The sequence below is a fragment of the Talpa occidentalis genome, unplaced genomic scaffold, assembly GCF_014898055.3.
Source record: "Talpa occidentalis isolate TD23 unplaced genomic scaffold, MPIMG_talOcc4v2.1 talOcc4.6, whole genome shotgun sequence".
NCBI classification, from domain to species: Eukaryota; Metazoa; Chordata; class Mammalia; order Eulipotyphla; family Talpidae; genus Talpa; species Talpa occidentalis.
Window position 1 is genome coordinate 119,984,451 of NW_023604972.1, and position 16,636 is coordinate 120,001,086.

Below are 16,636 nucleotides of genomic sequence, written 5' to 3' on the forward strand. Positions count from 1 at the left end.
GGCAGTACCTAATCCTGCAGGTCCTTTTTCCCTCTATAAGGAACTCCAATTTTTAAAGCGTTTGTATTTTACTTCAGTTTATTCTATGTTCCTAGATTATAAAACACTTTAAAACTACAGGTTTTGAGGGCCTGCTCCATGTGACTTTCACTATTTACAATGCACAATCTCAAGTATATTTTGGTTAACATTGTTTAAGAGCCAGGACCAAAAAATGAACCATGTCAACACTGGTGACCTTACTACGCGCTCTCAGGTCAACAAGCCACAGGCTGGATTTCAAGCCCTGCCTCGCTCTCCAACTCAGCCACTCCTGTCATCCGCTCCCCAGGCCCTCTGCTGACTGACCCTGAAGCCCACTTCATTCCTGTCATACTTCGCCTTCTCCAGTGCCCCCGACCATGATTCAAGGTGCAGCCAAAATGCAGTGGTCAGACCCTGTCACTCTCCTTATCACTCTCAGGATGAACAGCGAACCTCCATGTGAACCCCGGGGCCCTGCATCGTCAGCCAGGGGGCCCACCTGCCCCCACATGTTCAGGGCCCTGAGGCCGAGAATCTCGTTCTCAAGTCTCAGCTCATACCTGCTGGATCTTCCTAGGGTATTCTTTCCACCCTCTGTGTCAAACTGGCTTCTAACCCTCTTTCATATTTTGGCCTCAACAGTATTTCTTCCAAGATGCTGGAGAGGGTTGGGCTTAACCCTGATCCCACAGCAACCGGTTTAGCCACCTGCACCCCAACTCCCACATTTAGGATCCCTCCTTTCTGAGCTTTTCTCATCATCCTTGCGCAGCCCAGAGAGACCCAGACTTTGCACAATGCCTAGACCTGGCCCACAGCCTGAGATTGTTGACTGATTTCATCAATTCATGAATATGCATAGGCTCTTCCTTTCCAGACACTGTTGTGTGGATTCTGTCTAACCTCAATTTGTGCTTTGTGGTCTCTACAGGAGATAAAACTCTCCTTGAATGCATCAATTCAGTGAGTGTTTGCCAATGTGATGAATTGTGTTTGGGCTGTTTTCATTAACTGAAGGGGCAAGTTTCATTTGGCCGAGGGCAGATATGAGTAAGTCCCCAGAAACTGGCACATAGATTTGCCACAAAGTCCAACTGAGGTCACAGATTGCTCCCTGCAGCGTGTGCTATTTCCAGATCGACTCATGCTCTCGGCCACTGCAAGCTCAGTGGCTCTCCCTGCTCTGCCATTAATGGACTCACGCAGCCAGGGGCCGGGCGGGCAGGGAGAAGCCCGCCCAGGGTGAGGTGTGCTGCGGCAGGCAGCAGGGCTCCGAGTGGCCAGCACCACAGGGAGGCAGCTCGGTGTCCTGGGTCTAGCTGCAAGCAGCTCAAGATGCTTTTCCTTCAGTCTATTTGGAAACACGATAGCCTGAGACGTGGATCTAGAAGTTGCCTCCACTCAACACGAGTGAGGGGGTATCATGGGGGTCAACTACAAAAGGAGTATTATGTTTGAGCCAGAAGCGGCCTCTCTCAGCTCTCATCCCCTTAACTAGAGGGGAGCACATGTTTTGCCCTGACCTCAGGACACGTGATGGCCTGGGTGGGCTGTGTGTGACAGCTCGTGTGGGGGTGAGGGTGATCCTGCCCAGGTGCTGTCATGACAAACATCCTAGGCCTTGAGTTTCTCCTCTGTTGGGGTCACACCAAGCTAGGGAGTTGGGGCAACACAATATAAGGCAGAACTTTTTCTCTTCTTACCATTAATCATTAGTTTTATTCCATCTTTAGTTTGAAAACTGTATATAATCTATTGTTAAAGATCTCAAACCTCGGGAGGTTATAGAGGTGAGTTCCATAAACGGCTTGAGCTTGGAAAGAGAACTAGTGCATGAACCAACAGTAAAAAAAGATACGCACAACTGCCCATCAGAAGGGAAAGAACTGCCCATCCACTTGCTCAGGATTCCTTTCCCTGAGGATATTAAGTACTAGTTTTCTCAATTCTTTTGAGAAAAAAATTTGGAAAAAAAAAATCTCAAATTTCCTTTTCTTAGACAATTCTCAACCTCAATAGAATTTTTGCTCAAGGTTTTCCTGGGTCTAAATCAACCACCAGTGTTTCTATAAAATATACAAAAAAAGTATGAAAATACCAAAATGTTTAGTACACGGCGGGAGGATGGGAAGACGTGCTGGTGGGGGATGTGGGGCAGTGAACAGCGGTGCTTATGCATTGCTATTGTTTAAGATCAAAACACAAACAACACTCATTGTGGGAAACTGCCCTTTGAGGGGTAGAATTATAGACCTGGTGTTAACCCTAAATCAACAGAATCAGAATTACATTTAATTTCAGCCACTCAGATCTCAAATGCAAGAACCGACATGAGAGTAGCTCGCTTTAAAATGAGCGGTCGGTATGCTTTTTCTAAAGGAACCAACCATCTGGATCCCTGCACCTGTGTCCCTATGGCTTGAGAGGAGTGGCCCTCTGTGGAGTCACCAACGTCCCCAGCAGTGACACATTCCTGTGTCTCCCCTCACCTTCGGGTTCAGACAAGACTAAAAAATAAGAACAGCCGATTCTCCACTCCCCTTCAATGAGAGAACATTCTACTGTCCTTCAACATTCCATGATAATGAATTAAGCAGATGTATGTGTAGATTACAAACACTCCCCAGGCCATAAATGAAATAAACTACCAGTGTCTTCACGCCCTGGATGGGCAGCATCAAGTGAGACAGACACAACTATTACTGGAACCAAAACGAGCAAAATATTTACCCTAAATACTTCAAAGGCAAAAAGACAATGAAATTAAGGACTTATGATTGAATTTGTCATAGAAAAGCTACATGTGAGGCAACAAGAGAGACCGTAAAAGTTTCTCTCCCCCGTGGATGGTCATGCAGAACCCCTGTACTGGCTTGACCATACAGAGCTAGGCCATTCTCTCCTGCACTTCAGCACAGGGTAAGCAAAGAAGCTGCCAACAAGCTATGCTGACAATAAAAAAGGTCAAACAATCGCACCTTATTTAGGTAAATCTATGTTGAACAAGTTAAAAAGAAGGAAGAAGAATAAGATGACTGATCTTCACAGATGTCTGAATCTAGTATTCACAAGGAGACACAGAGCTCTTCCTGGGACAGAGAAGAGTAGGAAAATATGGGTTTTTTTTCCATATATTCCATTCAATCTACCAAACAAGAATTGTCACATTACTTTGTCATGGGACCTCTTACGTAAAAACACAGATGTGCAGATATACAACTTGTTTAGGAAGAACATCTGGTCTCCCTAAAATGTTTTCAAGTTGAGATTTTTTGAATGTTGTAAAACACAAATTAGGGCATCAGAAAATAATATTTTAAATATTGAGTCAAAAAATTACTTACCACCCAGATGGTATTGGATGTATTAATTCTACTGATCTGTATCTGAAAAACCATTTTTAATTGATTTAATTGATAATGATTGCGGTTGTGGACACTCCATTGTAAATGCAAACGTTGATGTGAATAATTGATAGAAATATTCAGTGATTCAGGATTCAAGAGTAAAGTTTCAGACAAGACTGAAAGATCAAAACAAGATATGAAATAACATTTAATAGGAACATGATTGAATAGTCACAGATAATTAAGTTGTTCAGTATCAACATTGTTTAGCTTTGGAAAATATTATTCACATATGCATCTAGAATCAGACACCATGAAAGCTGGAACAGAATTTAGAAATCACTTGGCAGATGAAAAAATTAAAATCTAAGTGTGCAAAATGATTTGCTTAACAAATTAACACAAGTGAATAAATTAATAAGCAGTTAAAACAAAGGACACTTCATTGGACAGCTCACTGGTTTAGAAACATAGTAAAGCTAAATAAAGAATCAGGTCTTTTTGCTTTAAATTCCAAATTTCTGGAAATCAAAATTAGAAAGTTTTATTTTTGAAAGTATTTGGTAGCTTATTAAATAGCTATAAAGTTGGAGCATTTCCCATCTCCAGACATAATTGCTTATATCTCAATGCACTGAACTTAAAACATCTCTAGGAGGAATTCTCTGGACTCTTAGGATGGGACCCACCAACAGAGAGGCACTTAGTGCTTTTAAAGTGCATGTAAAAGGTTCTAGGTCAAGGCAGGAGCCTCGCTGGAGGGACACAGAGGACACCTGTGAAATAACAGGGCACAATACATTCATAGAGTCCTCAATGATGTGACAGAGTCTGTAAGAGAATAGAGATTCAAGCAGGAAACAGCTTTGCTGGGATCACTGAACTTAGGAAACAGACCAAGGGAAAGGATAGGACTCAATGGAATGAGTCATGGCTGGTTCTTAGAGAAAAACAAGTCCCCAGTTTTCACTTAAGAGGAGGAAACACGACACAATTCCTTTGGAATTATGGATTGTGTACTGCTCACTCAACTGGTTTCATTTATTGTTGGAGGGGGTCTTAGCGAATGATTTTGAAAAGACAGAAACCATGCTAATTAAATCAACTGGTATCTGATACTCTGAGGTATCACAAGGACCATCTGCTAATCATTCAGTTTTTGAGTTCTATGAAGATTTCTCTTATGATCAAAACCCCTCTGGCAATTAAAGGCAAGAGAATAATTCCTATCATCAACAAAAATTGGAAGCAATCTCTAATACTGAAAAAACAATCCAAAACTTCCAATCTCATGTGCTGTTTTCCTCATCAGGAGGTAAAAATAGCAGCAACGATAATAGAGGGCAGGTACATTTTATCAGGTACAGTGCCAGGTGTGTTACCCATACTGTGTCCTATGATACCTATTAAAAATTTTGAGATAATAAATTTTTATTGACAAAGAAACTAAATAACTTGTATAAGGCTATCTGGGATTTAAATACAGATGTCTCTAATACCAAAACCCGTGCTCCCTTTGACTGCACTGTACCCCCACTGATAAGGCAGGAACGTCTTGTAACCAAAGGTGGCAAGGAATGGAATGTCAAACAATGTCCTGCCAAGGCAGGACAGTGACCAGGACGGGATTCTGGAGGGGGCCAGAGGCTCGTGAAGTTCTGAGGGATGAGGTCCAATGATCAGGGTGCTCACCAGGAAATCTGGGTTAAGGTAAGGCCGAGTAAATGGAATCAAGATCTGGGAAGGAAGGCTAAGTATCCATGGGTATGAGAGAATGGACAACTCATGTGAGCCACTAACCAACTCCAAGTTATTTCCAAAGAAAAAGAGAATCGTTCAACTTTACCCCAAAGCAACCGATTACCTCATTTTCTCTCTATGTGGCTTTTTCTTTACTGTTCTTTCTGCTTCTTACCTTGATTCTGATACGGTCTCAATGGCAACAATGTGAAAATGAATGCTGTCTGAAAGGCAGCAAGAAGAGCCATAGGATCTGGTTTCCTGAAAAAGATACATCACAAAGAAGAGAAATTTTATTAAACTTTAGTTGTGAGCAGGTTTCATGGAACTGATTGTGGTAGATAAGGCGCGAAAGCCCCCCTTTCTTTTCTCCTCCCCATATCCATGCCTCTTCTTGTGTGACTTGGAGTTCCCCTCCTGAATTCACAGGGCTTAATTCTTCACTCCATGTGGCTCCCTTTGGTCACGCATGAGGCAGTGACTGTGTGTGGCTTTGAACTTGTTCTTTAGGATACCTGTGCAGCCCTATATGCACTTTTGTGTTTCTGCCTGTGACATAAAAAGAGCATTTCTGGGCTGCCCTTCTGGACTCCTGAGGAGACTGAGCACAGATGATGCAGAACTGAGTCGCCACAACTGTTCCAGCTGGGACCAGCCCAGGTTGGCCTGCACCCAGATGCAGCTGATCCCGGATGCAGGAGTCACCTTACAGTTGTGTGCCACTGAGGCTAAGGGCAATAAGTAACTGATCTACAATTTCTTCAAACCATGTAAAGTATGGAAAAGAAAAGAAAGTCAGAAAAACAAAAGTTAAATACAAAAGGCAGACTCCAATTGGAAAGAGAAAAAACATCAGTCTTAAAATTTGGAATAGTTACTTATGCGTGAGTCATCGCCACTCTTCCCTGTCTCAATAAAATCTCACCTAGATGATAAGTGGAAACTAGACTTTTGCTGGTGACCATAATGCATAATGTCCTATATTCAGATGTTGATTTATAAGGCTATATAATCCTAGAAACCAATATTACTTCAATTAAAAAAAAAAGTCATCTAGGGAAAATAAGAACATTCTAACTAAGGACACAGTTTTTCATTGTTCAAACTTATTTTCAGTTCTCCATCCATGAGAGGAGAGCGATACAAAACATAATAATGGAGACATTATATTCCAGACTCCAATCTATATTACAAAGCCATAGTAATTCAAGCAGCATGGTATTGGAATAAAAACAGACACACAGACAAATGGAATAGGTTTGAGAGCCAGAAATAAAGACACAATTTGATGGACAGCTCATCTATGACAAAAGAGCCAACAAATGGCGTTGGGAAAACCAGATACCCATAAACAAAAGAATGAGAATAGATGACTCTCTCACATAAAAACTAATTCAAAATGGATTAAAGACTTGAATGTAAGGCTTGAAATTATAAAATACATTGAAGAAAAGAAAGGCAAAGCACTCTAAGACACTAGACAATCTGACAGCATGGCCTTGAGAAGGTGAAGTTCTTAATTTAATAATGAACATGTTAGTGAGGGGAAGCACTGATATTTCACTTTTGTGCTTCTAAGTTTGACTCATCACAGAGAGAAACAATGACATAATTCAGACAAGCTTTGCCTGGATTTCATCAAAAGCTAGACACTCCAAGAACCACATTATCAATTTTTTTTAAGATTTATTTATTTATTTGTTTGTTTGTTTATACAAGCACTGGGTACAGTCAGAAGTGCGGGAGGGTGAGAGAATTCACGAGAGCCAGAGCGGGGAGCAGAGCAGGCAGAACGACCGAAGTACACTGCCGAGGGGAGCAGCGGGCGGCAGGAGAGGTCTGCGCGCCATGTGGGACCCTCCTCCGGTGGTCGGGGAGCAGCGGGGGATCGAACCAGTGCTGCAGAGGCTGCGGGCAGCTTCGCAACCCAGTGTTCAACCGCTGCACCACCGGGGAGGCCCACACACATCATCAATTTTTAACACTCGTTGTTCACTCACCTCTCTCTATTTTTTTTTTTTTAATTTTATTTTTCAAGTAAATGAGAACAACAGTGAAGACCTGGAATGGGTAGACCACACCCTTAAATTGCTCCGGGGTGCTCCAGCCCACCTGCAGGAGAGTCCAATGTGTCGGCAATGACAGGTTTCACTCATATTCCTCTAAGCACTACTTTCTGCTATGTCTGCTTTTGGCAAATGGATTATTCATACCTCTCTAAAATCTCTGCTTACAACTTCAAACAGGTTCCTATTAACACTGCATATCAAAGCCCAGAGTGAAAACAAATTCAAGAGAAAATAATTTCTGCTTAGAACCTAATGACAGGCAGAGGAAAATATTGAAGTCAAGCCTGACACTCACAGTGCAACCTACCCTTCCAGTCGCACTGCACAAGTACAGCGCCTCATGGTGCATACATTTCCATTTCTTGAGTAATGCAAGGGGCTACAATGGAAGGAAATCTCAGCCCATAAATTTAAAAGCAGATGATTCAGGGGATGATATGCATGTTACTCACGTTCTCTAAAGGATAGGATGATTCAAAATGTTCTTGAAAATTTAGAGTGCTAGCAAATAAAGCATTTTGCATGTTGCAAAAATTTAACAAGTCAAGGGGAACAAAAAATTAAAACTAATAGTTAGAAGCCACCTACCAACTAAAGATAACCAGAAACTGAAGGATAAAAGTTGCATGAAACAAGACTGAATGACAGACAAAAGTGTTGGAATCTGAGGAAATCTTTGAGAATCACCTGGATGGTCTGTCTCACCATCTCACCAACATCAGCTGGAGAATACAAGTTTACCTTCAGCAGCTATTGAATTTACTGCTTTGATTTTCATCAGTTCTGCTGTGCAATTTTATACAGACTGGCACATGGCAATGGTGACATTGTGATCACGAATGAGTGGTTGCTTGCAGTGGTGACTGGAAAGCCACTGCGTTCACCTCAGCGCCACTTACACAAGGACTGCGAGTCCTAGCTGTTGTCAGCAAACCTCCTGGCAAAGGCAATAAAGTTCATCAGAACTTGCAGAGTCAGCAGCTGGAAGAATATCTTAGAGACACCTATTGGGACACACCACATGAACTGTATTTCCTGATGACACAGAGGGTGACAATGGAGGAAGCACACAGAAACCTATGGCTCCAAGCCAGCTGTTTCCCAGGTGGCTGACAGCACAACCCATGTGATCCCTTTCTCCCTACCCTGTAACCAATCAGTTCTCAGACTATCAGTTGCTTCCTGATGGAGCCTATCAGTTGCTTCCCAATGGAACCCTCACCAACACCGTGAAAAGCTTGGGGGTGAGGGAGCAAACTGTGTAAAGATCCTGGGATGGGAGAGTGCTTGGCATTTTCAAGGAACCAGGACCCGGGTGTTGGAGTAAGCAAGGAGCTGAGTGACAGGAGATGGAATCACAGCATGCAGAGGGGGAGGGCAGACAGGGAAAACACTCAACTTTACCTTCTACTCTGAGCGAGGTGGTCTAACTTACACAGCACAGGAAGGATCCTGTAATGCAAAGAGATTGAGGGGCAAAAAGAGAAGCAGTACTCCAGGGAGAACGATGTTGGCAGGTGGAATTTGACAGCGATTTTAAAGACAGAGCTGGGAAGACATGGGATGCTGACAAAGTGAGACATGCCAATGGTTCCAAGAATTTTGTCCTGAGCCCTTGGAAGAAGGGACTTATAATTTAGGAGAATAAGAAGAACAGACTTTGTGATCTATAACCAGGACTCATTTTGTAACATGTTAAGTTTGAGGTTCCTATTTGATATCTAAGTGGGGAAGCCAAGGATACATAGAAGCCTGATGGATACATGGCCTGGAGCTCATGGGAGAGGTCCTGCTGGGGTGTAAGTTCGGATGTCCTCGAAGCATCTGCAGAGTATTTATAGCCAATAGGACTGGCTGTTGCCAAGAGATGTAGTACAGGTAGCAAAGAAAGAGGTCCCAGCGTAGTGTCCATATCTCCTAGTGAAGGTCAAATGAAAATCCAGGACTCAGTCAGGCTTTCCTACACCTCAAAGTCAGGCTTTCCTACACCGCATGCTGTGGTTGCCTTGAAGCCCCTTCCAAGTTCCACCAGCTGCTCAGTCCATTCTCCCTGCTGGGTGCTCAAAATGCTCCAAGCTCACCTCTCCTGGTGGCACAGCGGTTGAGCACTGGGTTGCGAGGCTGCCCGCAGCCTCTGCAGCGCCAGTTTGGTCCCCGGCTGCAGGGCGAGGGTCCCACACACACAAAAAAATGCTCCAAGCTGGGGTTGGGGTTTCTCCCAAAGCTTCTGACACCCAGCCAGCCAGGTCTGTCACCCATCAACAGGCTGTCTCTTTCCACAGTTGTCTGTGAGAAACACAGCCACTTCCGATTTCCAGTAGGAAAAAGAGGTTAGGATACATGAAGTAATAGAACTCAGAAAGGAAAAAAAAAATACTTTCCTGCCTCCTCCACACTACTTGGTCCTTTCCGCAAATCTGTTCTTGATTTCTCATTATTTTCCAGATCTTCATCACTCCAACCAGGCCGTGGGTTTTGTGAGCACACATCTGGCTCTTATGCCTCACTATTTATCAGTCTCAGAACATAACTACTGCCCAGTAAATATCTGTTAAATGAACATAAATTTGTACCAAGTTTATCTTGTTTTCAGGTTTTTTTTTTTTTAATTGAAATAGGTTCCTTTAAGGGGTTTCTATTTTTATGTTGCCAAATATTGCCTAATTTATTGACATTTCTTCAGTGGGTGGAAAGAGAGAGGAATGCAAAGAAAATCTACTCACTTATTTTTTACAACTTCTCATTCAAATCTCATCTTGTTGCAAAATGAAGATGCCTTTGGATACTCCTCAGTATGAATACTATCACATGTGTAATAAAATACAACTTTTGAAAGGACCAAAAGTCTGCTCTTTTCACCTGCACTTCTTGCTCTGTCACAACTGAGTATACCTGGGAAGTTTCTCTGTAAATAATTATCATAGGAAGCAGCATGCTCAGTCATTGCTTCCCAAGAATGGGGTGTATTGCCAAACTCTTCAAACTGGCAAAATGCCCTATGACATCATATACAAATACTGTCTTAAAGAAAAGGCGTTGTTTATCCAGGAAGTATGCTGGTGTGTGCACCTGTGAAACAGTTCCGTGTGGCAGTACAAAGTGTTGTGTGCCATTTGTCAGAGGTTCTGCGCATTTCTCAGATTTGATTATCTTTATTGCTTTTTTTAAAGAGCACTGCCATTTATCCTGCAGAGGCCTTTTGACGACATTACAGCATAGGATTGGTAATCTACTGGGTTTCACTCCAATTCCACCATCACTTCTTCCTCAAGAGGATACTGGAATGAGAATGTGTTCATCCCTTCCTACTAAGAAATAGGCCCATGGAAAAGTGACAGCCCTTCCTGTCCTCCCATTAAACACACTCAGCTAAATATTTCTGTCTCTTCTAAGGTGAATCCTGATTTATGATGCTGAATTGGCTCATGGGTAACCCATTTTCTTTTTTTCAACAATGTTCAAGATTTCTGGAATTTGTGACACCAGCTAGGAGTAAGGCTGAATCAAAGCCAAAAAAGGGAAAGCAAAATCTGGATCCAAAGAGTATTCTGGACTCGTAGAATACGCAGGAATTTAATATATGCTAGAGGTGATATTTCTAGTGACTTGAGAAAAGATACATTATTCCCCAAAATGGTACTGGAACAATAGACTGGACAATTGTGGAGAAAGGAAACTGTAAATGTCAAGTACATTAGCTATGATATAAGATTGGTTACGGTTAAAATTCTACTCTGGCACTTAATGATGTAACCATGGTTAAATTACCCATTTAAATTTCAATTTCCTTCTCTGTAAAATAAGGATAAATGCCCCACCCATAAGATTGGCATGAGAATGAGATTATAGTAATATATCCAGAGTAAATTCAATTAATAATAACTTTACCATTATTGCTATTGCTTAATTTCCTTCAAAAAAATAAATTTCAAGCGAATAAAGATATAAATGTAAAAAGCACGGACATTACAAATACTAGAATAAAAGACAGGTGAATACTTATGTAATCTATATGAGTATATGAAACTCAAAAGTAACAAAGATAAAGACTGCTACATGGATTAGCTAAACATTTTTTAAAATTTAGTGCTTTAATTGGTTCACCAACAAACTGGGAACAATAATTTCAATACTTAAGGAAAAATGTTACTATCTCTATATATAAAGAGTTCTCAGAAAACAATAAAAGACAAGCAACTGTAGAAAAATTGGCAGATAACAATATGTAATTTTCAAAAAATAAGGAAATGTCAATAACCAAAGGAGTATAAAGGAAACCTGAACATTATTGTTTATAATTGAATACAAATTTAAACAATAATTATATACATCTGTGTAGTGTCTGATTGATAAAGCTCAAAAAGGTCTAGATACAAGGTCAATTGTAGCACTGGAAGAGTTTTAAGTAGATACTGTTACTCACTGATGGTTGAAATAATAATAAAGCAACCCTAAGAAAGGAGAAGAAAAATAAAGGCGTCATGTTACCTGATTTTGAACTATATTGTAAAACAGTGATAATTAAAACAATATAGTGTTGAAACAAAAATAGAAAAATGTATCAGTGGAACAAAATCAAAAGCCCAGAAATAAATCCACACATATTTAAGATAAAGGAACCACAGCCATATGATGGAGAAAGAAAAATCTCTTCAACAAATGTGTTGGGAAAACTGGATGGCCATATGTGAAAGAATAAAGCTGGATAACACTCTATCCCCAGACACAAAAATAAATTCAAACAGATTAAAGACTTGGATAATAGACATAAAACCATAAAATACATGGAAGAAAGCATAGGTGATACATTCCATGGCATCAATGACAGAGATGTCTTTGGGGACTCAACCCCTGTGACCAGGGAAATAAAAACAGTTGGGATTACAACAAATTTAAAAGTTTCTACACAGTGAAAGAAAATATTAGCAGATTAAAAATGTAGTCTTCACTAATGGGAGAATCATACATCCAACAAGCAGTTAATTTCCAGGGGAATCGAAGAACTTACCCAACTTAACAAAAAAACAAACAACCCATTTAAGAAATGGGCAGAAGACCCAAAGAGACGCTTTTTTCCAAAGAGTTTTCAAAGCATTAGTAAGGATGTAGAAAAAGAGGAACCTTTCTAAAGCAGTGGTATGTAAACTGGTACATCTTGGAAAGCAGTCTGGACCTTTCTTTAAACAACTGAAAATAGAAATAAAAAAAAAAATCAAAGCCAGACAGAATTAAATAGAAATGCCAAGTGAAGAGTGGAAAAAAAATTGAAGTCTATAGGCACATATACACAAAGAGCTTGAAATAATCCAGATAGTTAATTGTCACAGTGATTTTAGATCTAAGAATAGAATTTGGTGTTATATTTAGTGCTCTCACTAAATTTATTTCCTTTACAAAAAAAAAAAAAAAAGGGCCTCCCTGGTGGCACAAGAGATTAACATGCAACTTATGAGGCTGTCCGCAGCCACTGCAGCACAAGTTCGGTCCCCATAGCGCAGCAGACCTCTCCTGTCTTGCCCGCTGCTCCCCTCAGCAGTGTACTTCAGTCAGTCTGCCTGTTCGGTTCCCCACTCTGTCTCTGGTGAATCCTCTCACCCCCCACACCTCTGGCCTGTACCCCAGTTCCTGTGTGTATAAATAAATAAATCTTAAAGTTTATTAAAAAAAAAAAGAAGGGGAGAAGGGAGGAAAAAATGAAATAGCACAGCTGTAATTTAGCTCTTTAGCATACAGTATTAAGATAAAGCAATTTACAAATCTTGTCAACCACTTGTGTCCTCATAGGAAATACCACTGCTATCAAATTGTCAATTAGACCTCTCATAAAAATCTGCATTTAAAATAAGCTCTCCAGGTGATTAATAAGCATACTGAAGTCTGAGAAACACTATGATTTTCAATTCTTACTACATATTTGTCTTCAAAGATAATCGATATATGAAGGGAAAGTTCTTGAGTCGAGAGTAGGAGGTGAAGGTCATTAAGAAGTGGTGGCAGGATGCTAACTCCCTGCCCAGCACTCAGCTAAGAAATGTGTATGAATTTATTAATGGAATCCTCACAACAACCTTATGAAAGGGAGTCTAATATCATCCACACACACAGAAATTAAGGCTAAAAAAGATGAGAAGTCTTGACAAAGTTAATCCAGAGCTTAAACCAGACTTGAATTTTTGAGTCATTTTCTAGAACACACTTTCCCATATTACATCACTTCCTCCCTGCTTGCAGCTCATGCTAGAATGGACATAGGCACAAAAAACAAACAAATAAACAAAAGTCATCACTAACAATTATAAGCCCATGGAAATCCTAAGAAAAATTCCAACAGGATTTTATCAAACTCGACGAGTTATTTGTAAAATTGATACAAGCGAGAAAATGTATGAGAATCATTTTAAAATTTTTTTTGAAAATAAAAAACACATCTTTATACCACTAGATATAAAAACATACTGTAAAGCTTAAGCAGTTAGCACCTGGTAGTACTAACATAGCAGCCTGGAATAGACTATAAGTAGGAATTCATTTTACTACAAAATAGAATTTCGAGTTCACTGGAAAAAAGACCGATGATCAAAACAAACAAATGGTGTTGGGTCAACTGCCTAAAACTTTAGAAAAATATGTTACATTTTACTGCTTTCACCTTATTTAACAATCTGGTATTTTCAAATTAGATATAAAAATCAAGATAATGAAAGTATTGGAAGAAAATAGGATAATTTAACATTAAAAAATAATTTTAGGTGGAAAAACTTCCTAAGCTAGACAAAAGCACACAAACCATGAGCATGCAGAGTTGACTACACATTTAAGACTTCTATGCAACAAAAGATAGTCAAAATCAAAAGCAATATGAATGGGTAAGGAAAATGTGGCAGGAACATACCATGGAATAATATTCAGTCCTTAAAAGGAAGGAAATTCTGATACCTGCTACAGCATGAATAAGTGTTGAGTTCATTTTGCTAAATGAAATGAGTCTGTCAAAAATAGAGAAATACCATGATTCCTTCATTTATATGAGGTCCCTGGAATTGCCAGGGGCTAGAGAGAAGAGCGACAACAGGGAGTTAGTGTTTGAAGCACTCAGTTTCAATTTTGAAAGCTGAAGAGTTCTGGAGATGGAGCGTGTGGATGGTGGCACAGTGAACCGAATGTACTTAGCACCATTGACCTATGTCCTTAAAAATAGCGAAAATGGCAAATTTCATTTTGTGCATTCTACCATATTAAAAAAGTGGGGAATGAAAGAGCATTACACTAATATTTGCATCATCTGCAACAGCCAAAGGATTAAGATCCTGAATATTATGTGTAAAGCTTCTGCAATAAATAGGAATAAGAAAGAGCAACTCAATAGAAAAATGAGCAAAGGATGTGATAAGTAATTCATTGAAGAACACAATGACCCATTTAATATTTTAATATTCAGAGATTAAATCACAGAAATAACCAGCAAATTGCAAATTAAAAGGCCATATTGGGTTTCAGTCATTAACCAGCTGATGAAGGGACGGGTGAGAGAAAAAGATTGCCATGCACTGAGTTAAATTAATATTTAGGATGGGGGCAGTGATGCAGTGGAAAAGGCTGTGTACCTTTAGTGGAAAATGGACAAACCTTTATGCCAAGAACACCTCTCCTCGGATTCTATTCCACAGAACTACTCAGGTTAACATGTTGTGAATGTTGAACAATTTCAAACAACCCAAATATCTATCAATAAAGAAAAGGACTGATAAATTATTTTTCTATTTTAATATAACATGTAACCATTGCAAAAGGGGTATGTGTGGTTCTGGGAAGGCCTCTGACAGTGGAAAGGAAGCTGAAAAAAGAAGCATCTCTGTGGCCACAAGGAAGTCTTCTTGGATGTACAAACGGTTTTTCTTTATAAAGGCCATGATACTTTATTTTTTTCATGTTACATGCATTTTTAAAATCAAGGATTTTCCTTCCCCTGGGAAGGGAGGGCCAGTGCTGGCTGTTCCTGTGAGCAAGATGGCACACACTAAGATTTCCTTTCTCCATGCCAACACTGCCCAGCCCAGTTCCCACACGGAAAACACTCCATCCTCTTGTCAAATCACATTATCATCAATTCAATCTCTTTCCAAACCATACGCATTTTCCTGACCTGGTAACTTTTTCAGGGTCATAAGAAACATCAGAGATTCTGAAACACCAAGGGCACCCCTGTAAGTGATACCACCAAAGTGGCTTAAATCTGCTGGACACCTAAAGCCAGTCAAGGTGGCCTCTGATACAAAGCCCTGGGCACATGCGCTGGGAAACAGGAGGCTGCATTGGGACTAAGATGTAAGTCACAAGGAGGCTCATTACAGGTGAGAACCAGCCAGTCTGGCAATGCAATCTTAGGTAGTGAGCATCCCGCCACGGAGGCATTCTAACAGTTGGGGAGGTGCCAAGGCGGGCGTGCCTTGAAGATTCTGAAGAGATGGCTTAGGCTGGTGTCCTAGAACTTTGAAAAGCTTCAGGAATGACTCTGAGGCACAACTCAGTTTGGGAAACCCTGGCCACCATGACCTTGGGGGCCTTCAATCACAAGGGTCTCTTAGTGCATTTTAAAACACCTTGAAGGAGAGACCAGGTAAATCTGCAACCAGGTAGCATGTCCAGACCCACTCCAGAGTGTCCTAAAGCCCCAGGCACAGTACAGAGGCTGTCACTAGGTTACAACCCACCTGTGTGTCAGCGCCTCCCACTTCTGGGAGTAAACTGTGGGGGGAGGTCCGGGCTCTGAGAGGAGTGAATGTCCGGCGGGTGGGTTTGCGGGAGTTTGGGGACAGCAATGCGCTCCCAAGACAGGTGCTGGGACACGGGCACAGGGGGATCGAGAGGGAATTTTAACTCAGCAGACGTCCTGTCCTTCGACCACTTGAGAAAAAGGCGAGGGATGGTGAGGGTGGAAGCAGTGTGGGGGGCGCGGGGGTGGACCCCGCAGCGCGCCTTCTGGAAGGAATTCCCCTGGGCGTCATTCACCCGCGAGGCGGGCCGGAGGCTAGGACCCCTCAAAGCACCTACCTCTAACCCAGCCACCGCGGCAGGGGCGGCGCCCAGGAGGAGCGGGGGTGGTCCGGGGCGCCTCGGGCCAGGGGAGGCGGCGAAGTGGTGGGTTCCTCCCCGCGCCGAGCCCGGTCCGCCCGTCGGAACAGCGTCGGAGGGGGGCTGCCGGCGGCCGCGCGCGGGGGCGCGGGGCGCGGGGCGCGGGGCTGCTCGCGGGGGGCGCAGCGCCCGGTCGGGCCGAGTCCGGGGCGCGCGGGGTCCGGGGCGCAGACGCCGCTGTGGCCGGGCAGAGGCGGCCCGCGCCCAGGCTATGAATCAGCCGCGGGGCGAGCGCCCAGGGGCGGGAGTTACTGGAAAGCAGGGGGCGGGCAGAGGGCAGAGGACTTTTGCAATTTCCCGTCTGGAGGCGCACTCTTGGCCCTT

At 42.0% G+C, this 16,636-nt stretch overlaps 1 protein-coding gene across 1 annotated transcript in view; it reads right to left on the minus strand.

Moving 5' to 3' along the window:
• OSMR (oncostatin M receptor) overlaps positions 1–16,315 on the minus strand; it is a 43,169-nt gene extending 26,854 nt beyond the window's left edge. The window contains exons 1-3 of the mRNA XM_054688211.1: positions 16,232–16,315; positions 5,287–5,372; positions 3,369–3,547 (exon numbers count right to left, since the gene is read on the minus strand). Coding sequence (XP_054544186.1) covers positions 3,369–3,547; positions 5,287–5,359 — 252 coding nt within the window. The 5' untranslated portion in view covers positions 5,360–5,372; positions 16,232–16,315. The remainder of the gene's footprint in view (positions 1–3,368; positions 3,548–5,286; positions 5,373–16,231) is intronic.
• Positions 16,316–16,636: the final 321 nt, after the last annotated feature.